This window comes from Mobula hypostoma, chromosome 23, assembly GCF_963921235.1.
Source record: "Mobula hypostoma chromosome 23, sMobHyp1.1, whole genome shotgun sequence".
NCBI classification, from domain to species: domain Eukaryota; kingdom Metazoa; phylum Chordata; class Chondrichthyes; order Myliobatiformes; family Myliobatidae; genus Mobula; species Mobula hypostoma.
The window spans coordinates 23,887,314-23,910,362 of NC_086119.1; the positions used below are offsets into that span (position 1 = coordinate 23,887,314).

At 40.6% G+C, this 23,049-nt stretch overlaps 1 protein-coding gene across 2 annotated transcripts in view; it reads left to right on the forward strand.

Moving 5' to 3' along the window:
- The window catches only part of acaca (acetyl-CoA carboxylase alpha), a 289,052-nt gene that overhangs the window by 44,156 nt on the left and 221,847 nt on the right, over positions 1 to 23,049 (forward strand). For both annotated transcript variants that reach the window (XM_063031453.1, XM_063031454.1), the window contains exons 10-22: positions 2,850 to 3,059; positions 3,791 to 3,961; positions 4,117 to 4,278; positions 5,592 to 5,755; positions 8,609 to 8,759; positions 10,908 to 11,011; positions 11,289 to 11,370; positions 13,037 to 13,182; positions 13,289 to 13,439; positions 14,365 to 14,499; positions 17,069 to 17,215; positions 18,899 to 19,087; positions 22,002 to 22,102. In XM_063031453.1, the coding sequence (XP_062887523.1) occupies positions 2,850 to 3,059; positions 3,791 to 3,961; positions 4,117 to 4,278; positions 5,592 to 5,755; positions 8,609 to 8,759; positions 10,908 to 11,011; positions 11,289 to 11,370; positions 13,037 to 13,182; positions 13,289 to 13,439; positions 14,365 to 14,499; positions 17,069 to 17,215; positions 18,899 to 19,087; positions 22,002 to 22,102 (1,913 nt within the window). The remainder of the gene's footprint in view (positions 1 to 2,849; positions 3,060 to 3,790; positions 3,962 to 4,116; positions 4,279 to 5,591; positions 5,756 to 8,608; positions 8,760 to 10,907; positions 11,012 to 11,288; positions 11,371 to 13,036; positions 13,183 to 13,288; positions 13,440 to 14,364; positions 14,500 to 17,068; positions 17,216 to 18,898; positions 19,088 to 22,001; positions 22,103 to 23,049) is intronic.

The following is a 23,049-nucleotide window of genomic DNA, read 5'->3' on the forward strand; positions in this document are numbered from 1 at the left end:
TGGAACAATTTTAAAGGATAAAATGAAAAAGGCCCTGCCCAATTAAAGCTACAATTATTACTAAGCAACACAATGGTTTAATTATTGGGTTTTGGGGTTTTGGGTTTTTGATCCTCTACATCAACCGGGCAGGGATGGACAGTGCACTTGGGAGCGATCTGTCACTGGATCGAACTCAGGAACTTCCATTCCCGAGCCCAGCGCTGAAACATACGTTTCTTAAGTATTTTATATGCATAGAAAGGTAAAATATATACTACATACTTAAAGACAAACATTTGACTAACTGACGCTAAATAATACCGGATGTACCTGTTCCGAGTTACTTAGTAAGAGAACTTCCAGCTTTTTTCGATCCCAATCCACAATAACTATGCATGTTCTCCCATATACTTTAAATCAGTGGTCCCCAACCACCGGGCCGCAAAACATGCGCTACCGGACCGCGAGGAAACGATATGATTTGGCGATATGAGTCAGCTGCACCTTTCCTCATTCCCTGTCACGCCCACTGTTGAGCTTGAACACACGCGAGGTGATTACCCGGGCGTCATCCATGTCAGTGCGGGAAGGAGATCAACTCCTTGAGCTTGCAAATGACGGCGGGCTGAAAAGCATGTTTGACATAACATCTCTGCCAGCATTCTGGATCAAAGTCAAGGCTAAATATCCTGAGATAGCCACAAAAGCACTGAAAACGTTGCTTCCATTTCCAACATATCTCTGCGATGAATGTAACAAAAACTAAATTGTGGAATAGACTGGACATGCGGAACCCCCTTCGAGTATCGCTGTCTCCCATCACCCCTCGATGGCACCGTCTTGTTGCAGGAAAACAAACCCAGGGCTCCCACTGATTCAGCGATATTGGTGTGTTGCAATGATTTTATATGTTCATACAGGGAAAATATATGCTGTGTGTTTAATATCCAAACGTTACTTAAAATGCTATGATGCTATTGACTTGTATAACCATATAACAATTACAGCACAGAAACAGGCGATCTCTGCCCTTCTAGTCCGTTCGGAACGCTACTCTCACCTAGTCCCACCGACCTGCACTCAGCCCATAACCCTCCTTTCCTTTCCTGTCCATATACCTGTCCAATATTTCTTTAAATGATAATACTGAACCTGCTTCTACCACTTCTACTGGAGGTTCGTTCAACACTTACTTCAAGCTCCCCTGATAATTGACTTATCGCTATATTCATGCGAGGAAAATATGCGCAGTGTATTTAATATTAAATTCGTTAGATAAACCCTTTTAGAAACGAAATTAAGTGTATTAGCCACTTATCACCTATATTCCGGTTGTGACTCGCACCCCTCCCCCCCCGAACAGAATTGCCAAAAACGATTCGTAGAAAAAAATTTGCATGTACATGCATGCGCACTGGTGCCCGTGCAAGGCTTCATGGTCATTGTAGTCAGTGAGCATAGCCTCAGAATAAAAGGGCATCCGTTTGCAACAGAGATGGGAAAGAATTTCTTTAGCCAGTGGGTGCTAAACCTGTGGAATTCATTGACACAGGTGGCCGTAGAGACCAGGTAATTGGAAATATTTAAAGTGGAGGTAGGCAGGGTGTTTGATTAATTTACTAAATTTCTTTCAAGATGTGGAATAAATAAAGGAGAAATGTGTATATGGTGTATTTTGATTTTTAAGGCTTTTGGTAAGGTCCGCGCTGGAAATTGATCAACCTGGTCAGAGCACACGGTCGAGGTTGATGTACTGACTTTATAATAGTTATTAGACAAAAACAAAGAGTGGGAATAAATTGTTTTTTGGTTAGCAGGCTGTGGGATGGTGTTCTTGTACGCAAGTCAGTGAAAACCAGGTGGAGCAAAAGATTTGGAAAGCTGATGGGTTTTATTATGGAAGAATCTGAATGCAGGAGTAATGACTGTAAATATATAATACCTTGGTGATGCTAGATGGAGTATCATATCGATCAGAATCAGATTCAAGTTTATTATCATGGGCATGTTATGATTTATTTTGTTTTGTGGAAGCAGTACAGTGGAATACATAAAGAATTACAGGTTACGAAGATAACTAGTGCAAAAAAGGAATGGTGAACCAATCAGAAATCTGATGGCAGAGGGGAAGAAGCTGTTCCTAAAACTGTTTACGTCTTCAAGCTCCAGTACCTTTTAAAGGAGTTTTGATCTCCTTACCCAGGATAAGGCTAGCCTTTCCATAAAGGCAGTACACTGAAGATTCATTAGACTGGCTCTGTGGATGCTGAAGTTTTCATATGACAAGAATAGACGGGCTGTATTATCTGGATTTAGATGAGTGAGAGGAGATCTCATTGTAACTTCTAAAATTCTTACCAGGTTTGACATGCTTGGCATGAAGTGAGGATGTTTCTTCCTGCTAAGCAGTCTAGGACTAGGGCTCTCAGGTCTCTGAATAAGGCTTGGGTTATTTAGAACTGAAATGAGGAAAACATTTCCCAGAGTGGCAAACCTTTGGAATTATCTGCCGTGGAATGCAGTGGAGGCTTAGTCATCAAGTTCATTTGAAACAGACCATGGGACTTTAGAATGTTAAGGGATAAGGGAATGGTGCCAGACGGAAGCTGTGGAGAAGGCCTGAGGTGCCAAATGGCCCTTTGTATCCTATTTCTTATGTTCTTTAGTACATTGCTTCCCTTGATGGTCTGGGGTTATGACAACTGGATAGTCGTCAGTGTAAAGCAATTCTGTGATCTTGTATCCTTCAGGTACATTTTCTGCATGGGTTACTTTTAGGATTTATCCTAAAATATAGAGGACAATGTCTAATGTCTATATTATTAGAAACAGACCAATGCAAAAAGAACTGCTCTTTTTTTTTTCAGGTACAAACAGAGGTCCCTGGTTCTCCAATTTTTGTCATGAGACTTGCCAAGCATGCACGTCATCTTGAAGTCCAAATCCTCGCTGATCACTATGGCAATGCAATCTCCTTATTTGGCCGCGATTGCTCGGTTCAGCGGAGACACCAGAAGATTATTGAAGAAGCCCCAGCAACAATTGCTACCTCAGCAGTGTTTGAAAACATGGAGAAGGTGAGGATGTATAGTTTTATTTTATGATGTTAGAACCAGTTTGGATGAGCTACTTTTGTTTTTCCAAAGTACCCTAAGTGTACTTTGTACTAAGTATATTCTTAGATGGTAATAGTCCTCTCCAGCTGTAGCCCATCCACTTGAAGATTCGACTTGTGCATTCAGAGATGATCTTCTGCACACAATTGTTGTAATGCATGGTTATTTGAGTTATGGTCACCTTCCTGTAAACGTGAACCAGTATGGCCAATCTCTTCTGACCGCTTTCATTCACAAGGCATTTGCCACTACAGAACTGCCATTCACTGCATGTTTTCTGTATTTCACATCATTCTCTGCAAACTCTACGGACTGTTGTGCGAAATCCCAGGAGATCAGCAGTTTTGAGATGTTCAAGCCACCCTGTCTGGCGCCAATAATCATTCCATGGTCAAAGTCTCTTGGATCACATTTGTTCCCCATTCTGACATATAGTTGCTGCTATATGATTGGCTGATAAGATGTATTCATTAACAAGCAGGTGTATCTAGGAGTACTGGGTGTATATTGCTTTAACTTCTAGTTCGTGATTTTTTTTTGCCCCCCCTGTCAACTTCACGATTCTGCTTTGGAGTCCTGGCATACACTTTGATTTATCAGTACAAAAATTATATGTTATAGACTGCATCATGCTTCAGCAGCTTAGAGGCAAGACAGTGCATCAATTGTCACACTGATTGCTTATTTTACAGTGTGCAGTGAAACTGGCAAAAATGGTAGGCTACGCAAGTGCGGGCACAGTAGAATACCTTTACAGTCAAGACGGAAGCTTCTACTTTCTGGAGTTAAACCCGAGGCTTCAAGTGGAACATCCCTGCACTGAAATGGTCGCAGATGTAAACTTGCCTTCAGCACAGTTGCAGGTGGGTTCTATATTTTTCTCGTATTGCTTTAATCATTATCTGGAATATTTTCATGTTGACTCTGTGTACTTGTAATATGTGCCTGTCTCTCCATTTCATTCAAAACAAGTGACAAGTTCTAAACTTGGTGAAACTCTGCAATTGATATCCTTCAGATTGCTATGGGAATCCCACTGCACAGAATCAAGGACATCCGCATGCTCTATGGAGTTGCCCCATGGGGAGATTCGCCAATTGATTTTGAGAATTCTACAAATATCCCTTGTCCGCGTGGTCACGTGATAGCTGCTCGTATCACCAGTGAAAACCCTGATGAGGTAAAGCAAAATTTTAGCTTTATTGAGCTTCAGTTTGTTATTTTGCTACTGTTCCCACAACACTTAATGAAGTCCTAGACTGAGGCAAAATGCAGCTCACAGACTGTGTTGATAATTGGAGACTTTTTATTTTTAAGAATTTATTACAGTACAGCACAGCGTAGGGCCCCTTCTGACCCTTTGAGTTGCGCTGCTTAGAAACCCACAATTTAACCCATGGGACAATTTACAATGACCTATTAATCTACCAACTGGTGCATCTTTGGACTGTGGGAGGTAACTGGAGCACCTGGATGAAACCTGGTGAGCATACAAACTCCTTACAGGTTGAGGTAGGGATTAAACCCTGGTCACGGCTGCTGTAAAGCCTTGTACTAACCACTATGCCACCATGTCATCCTTACAGTATTGGGTTACTAGTTCCTGTCTACATATCAGTACACTGAAATTTGTAGTCAACCCTTCCGGTTCTTCACCCCTCACCCGTTCTCCACTTCCCAGGTCTGAAAGTGACAGAGCATTGTCAGTATATTATTTATTTTTATTTTATTTAGATATACTGCACAGCAACAGGCCCTTTTGGCCCAATTATACCTATGTGACCAAGTAATTTACTAACCTCTACATCTTTGGAATGTGTGAGGAAACAAGCACCCTGAGGAAATCCACACAGTCACAGGGAGAATGTACAAATTCCTTACAAACCGCGATGGGAATTGAGCCTGGCGGCGTAATTGTGTAACGCTGACTGCTGTGCTGTCCCTTATTCTGCACGTTCTGTCTGCTAACCTGGTCACCACTTTCCTGATTCTCAGCGCCAAGATTATGGAACACCTCTATGCTAATATTTGGGATAGAATATAGTATTTCATGGGATTCTGTTTTACTTTTTACAATTCCAAGCCAAGAGTAGGAACTTTAAAATCATTCTCATGAATGGTTAAAGAGTGAAGATGCCCCATAGATCAAACAAGAGAAAATCTGCAGATGCTGGAAATCCAAGCAACATACACAAAATGCTGGGGGAACGCAGCAGGCCAGGACTGATGAAGGATCTCGTCCCAAAATGTCTACTGTTTTCTCTTTTCCATTGATGCTGCCTGGCCTGCTGAGTTCCTCCAGCATTTTGTGTGTGTTTCATAGATTTTTTCTTATTAACATACTTGACCAGTTATTAATTCATTATTATTTTATGTAATAAGTGAATATGTACACTGGTGTCTAAATTTGTGTAAAGCAAGGAGGATTACATCTGTTTTATTGCAGCTAAGTAATTCCCTATTTACAAGCGTTTTCTCACTCTCTCCCGACAGGGGTTCAAGCCAAGCTCTGGTACAGTTCAGGAGCTGAACTTCCGCAGCAGTAAAAACGTCTGGGGTTACTTCAGTGTCGCAGCAGCGGGAGGTCTCCATGAATTTGCTGACTCTCAGTTTGGACACTGCTTTTCCTGGGGAGAGAACCGAGAAGAGGCCATCTCGTCAGTACTTTGTCCAATCACTTTTTTTTTGACTGTGTACTTCCTGGCTCCCTGAGTCAATTCGCAAAAATGTGCCTTATACTCCCATTCTTTTTGACATCTTTAACAGCTTGGTAGTTTGCATTTTTGCAGCTTGTCTACCTTATTTCCTTTTTTTTTAAATGAAGGGTTGATAGTTGAGCTGGCTGCATCCTGACCTCTACCAGTGCCCCTTTGGCTCCTATTGTAATGGGGGTGGAGGGACATCCTAATTGAACCATCTCATTCCACTCTCAAGGACTCTATGACTCAATTTCTCAGATCTATCTATCTATCTATCTTCTTTTACACATTGGTTGTTTGAGTCTTTGCATGCAGTTTTTCATTGATCTATTTCTTTGTTCTATCGTGGATGCATGCAGGGTAGCATATGGTGACATGTATGTATTTTGATAATAAATTTACTTTGAACTTTTTGCATACTCTGCCCAGCTCAGAGACATGCATTTTGGAAACCAAACACAGCAAGAGCAGTAACTGCCTGCGGTTTGCAGCTCTAGTGATCGATCAGTTCTTCATTCTCTTTCATTATTTTTGATTATGAAGACCAGTCAAAGCAGAAAGCAAGGAGGCTTGTTTGTAAAGTGTCATGTCACATCCACAGTAACACAAGATGCCCGAGATCAAATTTCTGTTCACTGTTGTTCATTGAGAACTTACACCGAGGTCCTGCCTGTTTTATCAGATGGACATCAAAAAATCCAGTGGCTCCATTTTGAGAAAGATTCTGGGAAGTATTTCTACTGTCTGGGTTAACTCTTTTCCTGTAATCAATATCGGTGAAACCAATCATGTCTTAACCACACTCCTGCTTGGTAAGCATGTTGTCAGCCAACTTGCACACATACTTCCCAAATTACAATGTTGATTACATTTCAAAATGTACTTCATTGGTTGTAAGTGGTTCAGGATATGAGAGATGGTATGTAAATCTGTAGATAAATTTAACAATATTTTTGTCTGCAATACACTTCAGTTGGTAAAGTGTATAATTAGATCAGGAGTTCCCCAACTTTTTTTACATCATGGACCAACACCATATAGCAAGGGGTCCGTGGACCCCTGATTTATGGTAATAATTGAGAACTGAATTTTGGGAAGATTCTTGGGACTATTATCTGCTCTTTCAAAGGGTATCATGGTGCTTTAGATTCAACCTTATAAATACAGCCTTTGTAGTACAGATTATCTTTTTAAATTCCTACTGTGGTTAAAGTCATGACCATGCCCACTTGAGGAAAGAATTGCTGCCAAATGAAAAATGCCAAGAGGAGCATTTTGCCCATCACAATTAAACCTTTCATATGGCAGCTATCTAGTCTTTAATGATAGACAGCAATGGTACAAGACAATCTGGCAGATTTCAGGACATTGGTTTTCAGAAACAGGAGCAGTAATTGGCTGCTTCCCCTCCTCAGCTCTGGGGTCAAGAGAACTGCTCTTTGATGGGAGAAATAAATTCTTCCATCTCAGTCTTGATTGGGCAACTACTTATTTCTCAAATGATTCCTCCTTATTTTGGGTTCCATCATGAGGGGAAACAGAGTTTCACCATCCACCTTGTCAACCGCACTCAGAAGGGTGCATATTTCAATAGGATTCCCTCTCATTTTTTTGCAGACTCCAATATATAGTCCAAATTCCTCAATCTTTCTTCAGAACTCTTTTATCTGTTGAGTTGAAGTGATGAAACTTTTCTGCATAGCCTTCAATCCAAATGTATCCTATCTTAATACGGAAACCAAAATGGATTCCAGGTGCCATCTCACCATTGCTGTCTAAAGTTGCATCAAAACTCCCTTACTCCTTATACTCCACATCCCTTGCGATAAAAGCCAGCATTCTAGAAGTGATATTATCGGCAAGTTTGGCTACTGTACAAGTTGTTCACTCGGCCAAGTTGAAAATATTTGTGATTCTAACACTGACTCCTGCAAAATTGAAACTGACCCATTTTTCCCAATTCCGTTTTTTGTTAGCTAACATGCTAATATATAATTACCATACGTGTGTGCACTTGTGCAGAGTTTTTCTTTTTTTTGTGTGCGTGAAACCTGACTGAATGCCTTTCAGGAACCCAGATACACGGCATTTACTAGTCAAGACAGTTTTCTAGCATTTAGAAACTATGAATATCAGGTTTAAATTTGTTTGTCTTGAGTTATCCTGTTTTGTGTATGTGACTCTCAGCTGATCTAAAGGTTGGACCTATTTAAGCAGTTGTCATTATAAAGTTATGCTTTATAATTAACTTCAAACCATGCAGACATTTTGATGTTTTGACGAACATTTTGACAACTACTTGATCTTGCATGGTCTTTATGAAAGTTTCATGTTACCACTTTGATTTTAAGCATCCTGGTTAAAAACATAGATGAAAATAAATGGCTAGACTGGCATAATTCACCATTGAATGCATGTCTTGCCCAGTGTCTGATCCCAACGACTCAAGCCACAGAATAATAATCCTACGACATCGAAATGGCAATTAGGCTGGGACAGAAATCTTGAGAGTGCAGCTGCCTTTTAAATCTTTTTTTGCATTGCTTGGCCAAACTATTGGAAGGAAAATTCAAAAGGTACTTTGTGGTACACGGTTACTATAAGCTTAGAGAGATATGGGGCCAAATGTGTGTAGCTTAGATGGGAATCTTGGTCCGCATGGCCTGGTTGGGTTGAAGGGACCTGTTTCCATCTCTATGGCCATGACACTATTGGATTTGCTACAAGTAGAAATGAAAAGTATTTTGCAATGTACTAAGGCAGTCTTTTCTGGTTGAAACTCTTCCTAACTTTGTATTTCTTATCACACAGTAACATGGTGGTGGCACTGAAAGAGCTGTCCATTCGTGGTGATTTCAGGACAACGGTGGAATACCTTATCAGATTGCTGGAAACTGAGAGCTTCCAGCAGAACAGCATTGACACTGGCTGGCTGGACCGGCTCATTGCAGAGAAAGTCCAGGTATTGTGGCTCAGCAAGTGAAAAGGACTTGTGCAGTGGGTCAGGAGGAGGTATTCAACTTCGTGGCGAGGGTGAGGGGGAGGGAGAGTGGATTTATTGTTCATTGTTTATCAGCTGTATCTGATGCCCTTTTGAGAATTCAATGCGAAAAGGAGATTATGGTGGGTGACGCATTTATTGTGTGGCCCTGCTGAAGTTAGATGCACCTCATTTCAGTTCTACTATGAGAAGACTTCCATCTGTTTTCCCAACATTGATCTTAATCCCAAAGTTCCAAATTCTGAGAGAAATTCAGAATTGAAATTATCAGATGTTCCTGATAGAAAATAGTGTGTGCTTAGGTCCCCTCCAGCTTCGTTTTGTGGTGGATCAAACGAGAAAGAAATAAGCATGCCATTAGAATGAACCAGCACTAGGAACGGATAGAAATCAGCTTGCGTCTCCTCCCTATTTCCAGTTCAGCCTTTGAGCCAGCTAGATGAATTGAAAAGCAGGACGTCGGGAGGAGAGGCAGGAGTTGGGTCGGTTCTGCTCGCTGCTCCACAATGTTTACATCACTCTTTGCTACGCTGATGCCATGAGCCGACTCTGGCTCACCGGGCTCCGTGTCTGCAGGCTTTGCAGTGTTTACTCTTCTGTGTGCTGAGCTGAGGCTGAGGCTATGGGCCTACTCTGGCTTTTCTGGGCTTGGTGTCTGCAGGCTCAGTGACCTTTGCTCTGCTGTGAGCTAAATTTGAGGCTGAGGCTGTCAGCCTGCTCCAGGCTCCATGTCTGAGGACTTCCTTTCATTCTAAATACTAATTGTTTTATTGTTTGCATGTGTTTTTTTTTTCCCCCTCTTTCCACATATTGGGTGTTTGTCAGTTTTTTTAATGTGTTCTTTTGGGTTTCTTGTTTTGTGGCTGCTGGTAAGGAGACAAATCTCAAGGTTAAATAATGTATTCATCTTTTGATAGTAATTGTACTTTGAACTTTGAACAAATAACTGGCTGAAACCCAATTGGTGTGAGAAGAAAAGAAAAGAAATAATTGTTCCTTTGTCGTCACTTTCTCAATCTTCTCCCCAGCTTCGTGGCAGTATTTTGTTGTCAGTTTGTGGGAGTGGGGACTGGATTTGGAGCAAAGGTGATGATAGTGGTTGTTATTTATCTTTGATCATACGATTATTTATGAATTAAGGAGGAGTAGCTGATTTACTTCTTCCTTCGGACATCTTGTGATCCTAGACAACATGCTCTTACTCCCTCTTTTGAGTACCTGTCTGAATATAACTTTATCTGTTGCTTTCTATGACAGTTAAGTTAAATTACATATATCAGGTTGGTATGGTAGTGTAGTGCTTGGCGCAATTGCTTTACAGCACCAGATATAAGATAAGGGTTTGATTCCTGCCATTGTCTGTAAGAAGCTTGCATGTTCTCTCTGTGAACATGTGGTTTTCCTCTGAGTGCTCAGGTTTCCTCCCCACGTTCCAAAGACATTTGGGTTAGAGTGAGTTGTGGGCATGCTGTGTTGGTGCAGGAAGTGTAGCAACGCTTGCAAGGTGCTGAGACAATTGATTTGTTGCAGCCAACATATTTCACTGGCTTTCAATGTATGTGACAAATGAAGCTGATCTTAATCTTTTTTAATCAGGCCTTTTAAAATCTAACCGTGTAGCTGTTTTGACAAGTTCTTAATTGTTTTTCCTCTTTTTCTTTCCTCCACACCTGACACACTCCCCCTTGCTGTAATATAATCCACCTGTTCTTCGGTATTTCGTTTCGCAACACACATCTGGGTGTTGGTCCTCGTTGTCAATAGCCACACTTCCAAGAAGGAGTCCGTGGATGTTGATCCAGATAGAAAAATGGAACTTTTTTCCTCCTCCCCTCCTCCCCCCCACTGAACCTTGGGTACTGAGACCAGAAGATTATCCCTGTGTAGCTGCAGTCAGCTGTTCGAACATCAATGAGCAGCTGTGATTGGCTCAACCATTGATACTTGGAGTTCCTATCAAACAATGTACAGTTAGCCTGTTAAATCACAAAGCAGTTCTTGAAAGCCCTAGTGATTTTTGATTTTTGTCAAAGTGACAAGGATTGGAGAGCAGATTTTCAGATGCCTTTGTAATTGCTGCATAATCTTTTTTTCTACTCCTCCTCTTAGGCAGAGAGGCCGGATACCATGCTGGGAATTGTGTGCGGAGCTCTTCATGTTGCAGATAAATCTTTCAGGAACAGTGTGTCCAATTTTCTTCACTCATTGGAAAGGTAAAGGGATTGTATTGAGATTGTTACCTATCTTACCTGAATCATGCTTTGTAATATCTTGATTTCTTTTGTATTATTTTTCCTTCCCGGAAATCATTGCAATTGTATCAAGTCCTGGTGAAGGGTCTCGAGCTGAAACGTTGCCTGTTTATTTATTTCCATGGATGCTGCCTGATCTGTTGAATTCTTCCAGCATTTTATATGTGTAGCTTTGAATTTCCAGCGTCTGCAGAATTTCTCATATTTACCAATTGTCTGCCTGGTTGTTCTCCCACAGGGGACAAGTGTTACCAGCTCACACTCTTCTGAACACAGTGGATGTGGAACTCATTTTTGAAGGGGTGAAATATGTGCTGAAGGTAAATTTCTAAGTGCAGAATGTGCATTTTTACCCTCTTTTTGGCATGCACGAAAAACATGGGGCAGCATTATTTTATTTTCTTTATAAGATACTGTGCAATTTTGTTTGGAACTTTGGAATCTTGGAACTGTTTTGCCAAGCAGGAAGCTCATGGTCATGAGAAGAACATGGGCTTATGGTTTTTCCATTTGGTTGAAAGGGCGCTGTTTGCAGTTTGGATGTTCCAGGTGGGTAGATTGACCAGTGTTCGAAGGTAGAGCAGAAGAAAGTGGCACCAAGGGGAAGAAAAATAATTATATATGTATTTTTCATGATGTTGATTGGATAGCCTGAAATACTTCAAAGTGCTAATAAGACTATTTTGCATGGAAGCTATTTTTAAAATCCATGCCTCCTCTACTGTCAAGATGAAGCCACACTCAGGTTAGAGGAACAACACCTTATATTCCATCTGGGTAGCCTCCAACCTGATGGCATGAACATTGACTTCTCTAACTTACGTTAATGCCCCTCCTCCCCCTCGTACCCCATCTGTTATTTTATATATATATATATTTTTCTCTCTCTCCTTTTTCTCCCTCTGTCCCTCTCACCATACTCCTTGCCCATCTTCTGGGCTCCCCCCCCCCACCCCTTTCTTTCTCCCTAGGCCTCCTGTCCCATGATCCTCTCATATCCCTTTTGCCATTCAACTTTCCAGCTCTTGGCTCCATCCCTCCCCCTCCTGTCTTCTCCCATCATTTTGGATCTCCCCCTCCCCCTCCCACTTTCAAATCTCTTACTAGCTCTTCTTTCAGTTAGTTCTGACGAAGGGTCTCGGCCTGAAACGTCGACTGTACCTCTTCCTAGAGATGCTGCCTGGCCTACTGCGTTCACCAGCAACTTTTATGTGTGTTGCTTGAAATTCCAGCATCTGCAGATTTCCTCGTGTTTGGAAATGCTGGTCAGTTTGCAAACAGCAGCGACTTAATGTTCACATTATTTGGTAAATTGAGTTGCTCTTTAAAACTGAACGAGAACACTTTTTACAGTGCACTTCCATGGGAAAGGCAAAGCCTTAATTTCAAATCTGAAAGTTATTAGTTGTGTTGTGCAATAAAACAAGAAACCACCAGAAATAACCAGCAAGCCAGGCTATATCCATGAAGAGAAGATGTATAGAAAGGGGAGAGCAGGAGAGAGATGTGGATGGTTTGTGATAGGACGTAGGACAAGAAAAACTTGCTATTCAGAAATAAATGGCTGCCTCCTATTCCTAAAACCATGACCTCTTGTCTCCAGCTACAAGGATTTGTCTCACAGCATCGACAATGATGAACCTTGCATGCCACAATGAGATCTTCAGACAACCCTCCAACCTCCAGAGCTTAAAAGTCCATTAATGTTGAGTACTCCTCATAGAATACCTTTTAGTGCTGAGGTTATTTAAGAAGGAAATTGTTTTAAGTGGAATAAAACAATTTTCCTTGATCTCCCGCACAAAAATACCAGTTGCACTGTCAACAAAGGTGTGGCTTTTCATATAGGTTTCTGATTAAACCTGCTCAGCAAATGTGTATGAATGAGCAGTGTCTGTTTGAAGCATCTAAGTATCTTTTTTTTTGATGAAACATTGCCCTGAGGATATACAAAAGTTATTGGCTATGATACTTTCCCATTCACAGGTTACAAGGCAGTCACCTAACTGCTATGTGGTTATAATGAATGACTCATTTGTGGAGGTAGACGTTCATCGGCTGAGTGATGGTGGCTTGTTGCTGTCGTACGATGGCAGCAGCTACACCTCCTACATGAAGGAAGAAGTAGACAGGTAAGGATTAGAGCTACCTTTTACACCTCTCGTTGCTACTTCAACTAGGTACTCTTAGCGGGTCTTTGTTAGAAAAGACTTCTATCGTGGGATCCTTCTGCTGCAGGTACCGCGTTACAATTGGTAACAAGACTTGCGTATTTGAGAAGGAAAATGACCCATCGCTGTTACGTTCGCCCTCTGCGGGAAAGTTGATCCAGTACACAGTGGAAGATGGTGGTCACGTTTTCGCAGAGCACAGCTTTGCAGAAATCGAGGTAAATTGCCAACCAAATTCAGCAAAGGAAGGAAAACCGTACTGTGCAGAAGTCTTAGTTATATAGCTAGGGGGCCTGAGACTTTTGCACAGAACTGTAAGCTGATTATTATATCATTTACTGTGTGGGTTAATTTTGATTTTGAAGCACATGGTGGAAAGACATCCATCTCCATCCTCTTAATTTGCCCTTGAAACAGCAATATCTGTGAGTCTTAAGCTTTTGTTAATATAGGTAAACATTTAGTGGATACAGTACTGTACAAACGTCTTAGGCACCCTGGCTACATATGTATGTGCCTAAGACTTTTGCACAGTACTGTATGAGCAGATCTATGGTTGCCCGAGTTTGCGATGGGAAACCAAGAAATCAAATAGTAGATGCTGGAAATCTGAAATGAAAACAAAAGATGCTGGAATATTTCAGCAGAAGAGGCAACCTCTGTGACTGATTTTTAGATTTAAAAACCTTTCATTAAGGCAGGCCAAAGGACATCCAGTTTAGACATCAGCATCATATACAGGTAACACACACAAAATGCTGGTGGAACACAGCAGGCCAGGCAACATCCATAGGAAGAAGCACAGTCGACGTTTCAGGCTGAATCCCTTCATCAGGACTCATATACAGGTTTCTTGCTTGAAAGATAGAGCCAGTGTTAACCTGATTTCTCCTTTGGATGTCCCAGTATTCATTTATTTATAATTGTTTTCCATATAGGGATTAAATTGTTTTAGGAATTATTGAGTCAAAGGCACATTAAATACATTTTGGTTCAAGAAGTGCACTGAAGCAAGGGCAAAATGTGTTGGTGTAGGGATTAGAGCTTTGTGAGTTGATCACCCAGCTGCCAGATCTATAAAGTCTGAAGTAACATTAGAGCCAAGAATGTAGATGTGTGTTGATCTGTTCTTTTGTTCCACAGGTGATGAAGATGGTGATGTCACTGGCTGCTCAGGCATCTGGCTGTATTCATTACGTGAAGCGACCAGGAGCTGTCCTGGAGCCAGGCTGTGTGATTGCTAAGCTGCAGCTGGATGATCCCAGCAGAGTTCAGCAGGTTGGATGTGGTTCTACCAGTAACTCCATTGGCCTGTCCCTAATGTTTTGATGTTAATCCATCTGAACCCTGTCACCTTTTCAGCTATCTTTCGTTCTGACTAATCCAGTAACAAGAAACGGCACATGGAGGACTTGTGAAAGGTCAGACTGATCTTAGAGTAGGGTAAAAAGTTGGCGCAATATTGTGAGCCAAAGTACCTCTTCTATGTTCCAAGAAAACATATTCCATGAAGGAAAATATAGTTGAGTCATTTGTGTTGAAGTGATACCTACTTAAGCACAAGTTTTAATGAATTATAAATATACATGTATAACCTATATAAGATAAACTATTGAAGAAGCTGAGAATCAGAAATAAAAACAATAATGTTTGAAATACCTGGCAGGCTGGGCACCATCCTGAAATGTGAGGTCCTCTAAGTGTTTCAGTTTCCATCCACATTCCAAATAGTTACGGGTTAGTCACATGGGTGTTATTGGGAGGCGCAGGCTCATTTTGCTGAAAGGCCGCGTTACCATTCTGTATTGCTAATAAAATAAAATGAGCAATATTGTGGCATCGCAGTGAATATATGGCAATCCCACGGCTTGCATTTTGGAGTCTGCAGAGATGGTATGTTTCTTGCTGTTCACTATGCAGGTGACCACCCACAGACACTTTGAGTATCTTTTGAGAAGAGATTGTGTGTCATTCTATGTGTGATCAAAATGATGCCACCAAAGTAATGTGCAAGTAACAGGAAGACTCTTCTCTTATCATCCTGTATAACCTTCACTGATCTGGGCAGCATCTGAAGCAAGAAGTATTAATTAGATGTAACACACGCAAAAAATGCTGGTGAACGCAGCAGGCTAGGCAGCATCTATAGGAAGAGGTACAGTCGACGTTTAGATGTAAATCTTCTTTGATTAGATGTAAATCTTCTTTGGGAAGCAAAGTATAGAGGCTGATGGAGGTCATGGGGAAGTGATGATTAAATTGAGAAAGAGAAAATATATATAGATGTATGCTAAAAGTTAAACTAATTAAGATTTTTAAAGATATTAAATTCTGAAAGAAACAAATAGTTTTCAGTGCTTGAGAGTTTTTTATGGCAATAAATATGAGTGATGAAGATTAACTTGCACCAAATGTATCACCAAAAACTTTTTCCCCCTATTTTTTATTCAATAATTAGGAAGCAGACTCAAAGTTTGTTGTCAGAATTACTTCATTATAATAGTGGATACTGTTAGTTTTGTTATTACTTCTGATGTATTTGAAATTGTTCATATCCCAGGTTTCAAATACAATCAGTTTTCATAGAACCAGGGTAAAGTTGGGAATAATATATTTTCTCCATTTCTCATAGAATGAATACTTCATTTGTAAATGTAGTATTTATTTGCCTGAATATCAGTGAACTGAATTCTGGGTGTGAGATTGCTGGAACCCTGCAGCTGGCAGCAGACTGCATTTGCTGCCACCGAGTGGTAGGATGCTGCTTTGCAGGAAATTCCTAATCTGCTTTGATCTGCATTTTGATAATGGCTGGTCACGTGCCCAATGAGATACAGAGAAAGTTAGCTGGAATGACTTATCTTGAATCTTGGCAATTAATTGTGATTGCTGTTCAGTTCTCCTCGCTAAAGATAATCATTACACAAGGGCTAAGTTTCATTGGGATTCCTGCCTCTGTCAAATTTGGGCTCACTGCTGATTCTGTATGGAAATTGGTCAGCTGCATGATATGGCAGTGTAAAGCGGTGAATGAGTGACTTGGAGGGAGTTGATACATACAGGAAGGTGAATATTTGGCTTGCTAATTGAAACCTTTTGTACTTAAACACAAATTTAAGTACAATAATTTACATATTCCTATTTAACTATTTATAGTTCTATTACTATTCATTATTTATGGAGCAACTGTAATGAAAACCAATTTCCCCCAGGATTAACAAAGTATGACTATGACTAATCAACAAACTCATTCGTAAGGCCAGTGATGTGGGGATGGAATTGGACTCTCTGACATTGGTGTCTGAAAAGAGGATGCTGTCCAAGTTGCATTCCATCTTGGACATTGTCTCCCATCCACTACATAATGTACTGGTTGGGCACAAGAGTACATTCAGCCAGAGACTCATTCCACCGAGATGCAGCACTGAGTGTCATAGGAAGTCATTCCTGCCTGTGGCCATCAAACTTTACAACTCCTCCCTTGGAGGGTCAGACACCCTGAGCCAATAGGCTGGTCCTGGACTTATTTCCTGGCATAATTTACATTTTACTATTTAATTATTTATGGTTTTATATTGCTATATTTATACTCTATTCTTGGTTGGTGCAACTGTAACGAAAACCAATTTCCCTCGGGATCAATAAAGTATGACTGAAAATATATTATAGCCAAGTCATTAGTTTAAACAAGTCATTTTAAACCATTACAATGTATCTTGAAATTCGGCCAAGTTTGAGTTTCTCAGTTGAGATAACTTTGAATCATAGACAAACTGTTGCATTTATACAATGTGTGGTATAATATTTATTTTGAGATATTTACGTTGTTTTTTATGCTTAATTCCAGGCAGAGTTATTCACACAACCTCTGCCTAGGATCCAGAGCTTGGCTCTTCGAGGAGAAAAACTTCACCGCATCTTCCATTATGTCCTGGATAACTTGGGGAATATCATGAATGGATTCTGTCTGCCAGAGTCCTATTTTGATGTCAAGGTACAATCACAGAATGATATACAGTGATACATTTGAGGAAAATCTAGAAAAGCAAACCATAATGTATATTGTTTTCTAAGAAAAGCCCCTTCTACGCTCTGCTGACATAGTTAGGATAATGTTAGTTTTTGCTTTGTAAAATTGTGGTTTTAGTACTAGATATGTATCTATTTATTCAGGAAGTGACTGAAGAACAAAAGGCAGGGAGGTTTTCTAACACTGTGGCTTTGTCTTTGATTTTGCTGATAAAGACGGAACAATTTGAAAGCAAAGTGAAGAAAATAATAAATGAAAAATTCATTAAATAAAAGGAAGAAGATTGTAGTGAGAAATAAGCAGAATCAGAATGAAATTGATTTGCTGTGCTTTGTCTAACCGAGTTTTCCAATAGTAATAGATTGGAGGGACAAGTAGAAATACAAACCTGCACAATCGAGATGTCTTAAGCATCACAATTTACAATGTGTCTTCCAGTCCCCAACCACCGACAGTGTCTGACTTTTTAAACAAGTTTGTTCCCTATTTGCACAATCGAGATGTCTTAAGCATCGCAATTTACAATGTGACTTCCAGTCCCCGACCACCGACAGTGTCTGACTTTTTAAACAAGTTTGTTCTCTATTTTCACACCTACTTAAGGATGCTGGTGATTTGCTGAGTAAAGTGGAGCAAAAGCCTATAAACCTTTCTCCAGGTCCACACACTGATGTGGCCAAGGGCATGCTAGCATTGTGATTAAGCTTCCTGACATGTATCAGTAATTTGCCCGGAGGCTTGGAGAAATCTGAACTGCTATGTTGCAGCCAGAAACTTTTCAAGTAATAGCTCTAATTCTGGAATAAGTGACCATGAAACTATTTGACCATCATGAAAGCGCCACGGGTTCACTTGCTGCATATCGTTTGGGCGGCAAGGTAGCGTAGTAGTTCGCACAACACTTGTGTAGGCGACCCGGGTATATCTCCTGCTGCCCCCGTAAAGGGCTTGTACGTTCTTCCTGTGACCAAGTGGGTTTCCTCCGGGTGCCTTGGTTTCCTCCCACAGTCCATAGAAGGACCTGTTGGTCGGTGAATCGGTCATTGTAAATTGTCCTGTGATTAGGGGGATTGCTGAGCAGCGTGGCAATGAGGGCCTAATCTGTATCTCAATCAACCAATAAATAAATAAATCAAAGACATTCCCTGTCCTTGCCTGGTCTTGTCAGTATGTGACACCAGAAGATTAACAGTATGGTTGACCTTTCACTGAGCAGGAAGCAACAAGCTACTCTCGTTAGGACCGGTTAGGCATGGACAATAAATAGCAACCTATCATAGATTCACATGTCCTATGAATGGATAAATTAAACTAAAGTAGGCTTTTTGAATGTCAGTGGCATCGCAGAAAAGGCCGGCTCACCCTTTATGAACTTTTGACAATTTTATAGCAAGTATCAAACACAATTGATCAGATACAGTTTAAAAAAAAAAAAATTTTTCTCTCTACCCCCCTCCATCCTAATAAATTAGATCTTTCGTGGTGTCCCTGTTCTTGGTTATTTGAAAGCAGCTGAATTGAACGTGGCAGCTTGGGTTCTTTGCTGGAGTACAACAGCACATTTACTCAATTAAGGCAAGGAAGAGACTCAAAGTTTCTTGCAGAAGGAGGCTGTAATTTGATGTGTATTTCTTTTTTCTATTCAAGGTGAAAGATTGGGTGGAAAGGTTAATGCAGACCCTGAGAGACCCATCCCTTCCACTCTTGGAACTGCAGGACATTATGACCAGTGTTGCAGGAAGAATCCCACAAGCAGTGGAGAAGGCTATCAAAAAGGAGATGGCCCAGTACGCAAGCAATATCACTTCCGTGCTCTGCCAGTTCCCTAGCCAGCAGGTACTTGCGGAGATTTTCAGAAGGAAAGAAATTTGTCCTAACCTTTAGAGTGTTTCTTAGCTGGATTAGACACTGTTCGCCTCAAATAAAAACATTCAAATTGATGGATGAAAGGAAAATGAAGGCCTCTGTGGTTAGATTGATCTTGGAGTAGGTTAAAAGGTCGGCACAACATTGTGGGCCGAAGGGCCTGTGTTCTGCTGTACTGTTTTCTGTTTTATATTGTTCAGATGTGGACAAGAATGAGTGTATTTAATTTTAATTCACGAAGACAGACCGGAATATTTTCTCCAAATAGGTATTGTGTATGGTCAGGTGGGTCTAGGTCTCTGGAGGTACAAATCTCAGGACGGTGTGGGGGTGGGGGGGGCGGTGTGGTGACATGCATAGCTACCAGAAATGATTGCTGACCTTTATCTCCAGGGGTCTGGAACTTTATATCACAGAGTGTGGACTACCAATGGGAGGAAATTGAGTTTCAGTCAGACAGATCCCTTTTGGAATGTTGTCTTTAGCTTTGGGAACTGTATTTAGCAAAGGATATATTAACCTTGGAGATGATGGAGCACACCTTAGTAACTGAGATTAAGCAATCATATTATGATGGGGTTCCATAAACTTGTATTTATTTGAACATTGCAAGATTGGTGTGGCGTAGGGTTGTTGAGAGTGGGTGTAACTGGAGCAATTAAAATAATAACAGCAGTGCAGCTGTAGTAAAGATATTTTCTGATTGGAGAAAGTCTACATTGAGGCTACAATTTGGAACTGGAGTTAAGCCACTCGAGATTAAAAATCAGATAGCATTTTGCCATCAAGTTGGAGAAAGCTGTAATTCATTCCTTATGAAGCGATGGATAGAGTCATAGAACATTGCCACACAGAAATGGGCCATTCAGCCCATCTAGCCTCTGCAAAACTATTGATCTGCCTGGTTCCATTGGCCTGCACTCAGGCCATAGCCCTCCATGAACCTCTAATATTATGTAGGTGGAAATTTTAGGACTTAATCAACAGATTTTCATTGCTAAGGCTATCAAAGGATGTGGATTAAAGATGAGTAATTGGAGTTGAGCTGCATATGGGTCCTCATCTGATAGGTGACAAAGTGAGTTTGAGGTGTTAAACATCCAACCCGTGTTCCTGCCTCACTTTCAAGGACTCTACAGCTCAGTATTATTTATTGTTTTATTTGCACAATTTGTCATCTTTTGCACATTGTCAGTCTTTCTTTATGCATAGTTTTAAATAATTCTGATTGTATTTTTTTTATTTTCCTGGAAATTCTTGCAAGAAAATGAATCTCAAAGTAGCATATGGTGATATATATGTACTTCGATAATTAATTTACAGTGACTTTGTAAATTTGGAAAGTTTGAGTGCACCTCAGAGGTGTTTCTGGGCTGATGGTGAAGAAGCCACATTGAAAAGATTTGGAGTGACACAATGATACCCTGATTTTTCCCGTTGTAAGAACACTTTCCAGAACCTTATCTCCAAGCAGTGGCCTGCTCAAGAACTAACCGTAGGAAAATCCTAAAGTTTTAAAAAATATTTATTTCTAAATTGCAAATTAAACTGAAGGATGATTGTTGGACTTGAGTGCTCTCTGATATTGGATTGGTGTCTGTCCCAGCAGATGGTAACCTGCTTGTTATTTTGTCATGTTCTGCTGCATGAGGTCTGCAGTTATATTTCACCATACAGCACTGCTGGGCTGTGAGCCCCATTTCCAAAAATGAGCAGCCCTTTTCTTTCTGCTGATGGACAGCAAATGGAGAGGAAAGTACACAAAATTCCCCAACTATAGGCCCTCATGGTGCAAGATTCTTTTAGATATTCCACATTATGCAGACTAACTGCCTTAGCAGACTGCCTCAGCATTTGTTGCTGTGTTTTGCTTCACAAGGTGAAGGGTTAACTAATTGATTTCAGTGATTCTGTGAACAAGTTAGATCTAAATAGCAATAGAAAATCTGATTCATCTGTTCAACTCATAAATGATAACAATACATACCTGACATTCCAAGATTCAAAGTACATTTGTTATCAACGTACTTATGCAGTATACAACACTGAATTTCATCTTCCTTATAGACAGCCACTGAACAAAGAAAAACTATGCAACTCATTCAAAGAAAAAACATCAACTCCCCCCTCCTCCACCATGTGGAAAATAAAGCAAATCACACAAATGGAAACAAAAAAAAACGAGCGTAAAACGCAAAATTGAAGGAGTTCGGGCATATTCAGTTCAGCTCAGTGTTCGTAATCTGCAGGCCACCCCAATTCAAAATTGCCCAAAATAGCACCAAAAAAAGACTGACCAGTAGATAATGTGAACTAGAGAGTGTCAATTAAACCATCTTCCAACAGCATCGAGAGAGAGATCGTTGGAATGCAGGGACCTTTCATTGGGAGCAGTGAGTGAGAGGCTGGTAGATGGCACTAAACATCCTCTCGCTTTCCGAACTCACCTCGAAGATTTGATTTCAATCTTCCTCAGCGCCTTAATTGGCAAGATCAGCGAGAAATGGACTTGCGTTCCCATCCCCAGGATTATTGGCCATTATTGGTACAGAACCCTCACAGAGACAGCAAAGTGCCAGTTCGCTCAATCGACCTGAAAGCGCCACCAAAATATAAATCACAGTCACTGAAAAGTAGATCAAGGTTCCAACAGTAGCAGAACCACACTTGAACAAAAAACAACAAGAAGTAGTTTCGTAAATCGTCTGGAGGGTGTCGTCCTTGATCACTAGCGCCATCTCCTGGATGTGTAGAATATACGGTTACATCTCTTGGTTTTCAATTGGAGATGATGTAGAGCTTTCTGAAAATGGTAATATTATTTAAATATTCGATGTGCTATCTTAAAGTCTTTGCTGATTGAATATTTTTAAAAAATTTTCAGATTGCCAATATTCTAGACAGTCATGCTGCAACGCTAAATAGGAAATCAGAGCGGGAGGTTTTCTTCATGAACACGCAGAGCATTGTTCAGCTGGTACAGAGGTTAGTAATACATTTGTTAGGGTGACCAGATTGATCCAGAGCTTTTATCAAGTGCTGTAGTCCAGCTCTGCTTTATCCAAGCTACATTTGTGATGGGTGTAATCAGGGTCAATGGGTTAAGTCTTGAACAAGTTCTCTGGAGTATAACAGTGACACAGGAGTGTATGACTTTGAAGTCTTATTTACATTGCTGCATGTATCACAATTTGGTAATCCATTTGCTTTTGAGGGAAGTAATGTCCTTGCTTCTCCGTTATGATTCTTGTTGCAAATGGCTATGAATGTTCATTCATTGAATTGACCTCATTGTCCCTTAACCCATCCATTTCAAGGTGCGCCGTATTGTGCGTTCAGAGATGCTCTTTTGCTTGAGTCACTGTTGCCTTCCTGTCAGCTTGAACCAGTCTGGCTCTCTCATTACGAAGGTGTTTTCGTGTACAGAACTGCTGTTATTATTTCTAGCACCATTCCCTGTTGAAGAAGCAAACTGGAAGATCACACAGAGCTGGTGTTCAAAATAATGGGTGATTTGTTTTAAAAACAGGTGCACACCAGGAGACCTACCTGAGCATGAATTAGGTAGAGCTTTTACATTCTCAGTTGATGAGATTACCAGTAAAACTACATCTTGACAACAGAATGGTGGTTTCATTACGTAACGGACTAGGTCCTGATTACAGAGTAGAATAATTATCCCCGTGCCTACCAGTAAATCCAATTTTCTATTACAGCAGTGCTACATAACATATTGTAATTAACAAAACTCCTGAACATTGGACATCTTTACTGCTGCATTCCATGTATCTAGTTCTAGGCCTTGTCTGAAGTTACCATATTAGCACAGTTCACATCTCAATTTACTAGTTACTAGCCCTCACTATTCTTCCCCTATAACAGTTCCCCCCACTTTTTTTTTTAGGCCCTTGTCTGAAATGTAGAATAGAACC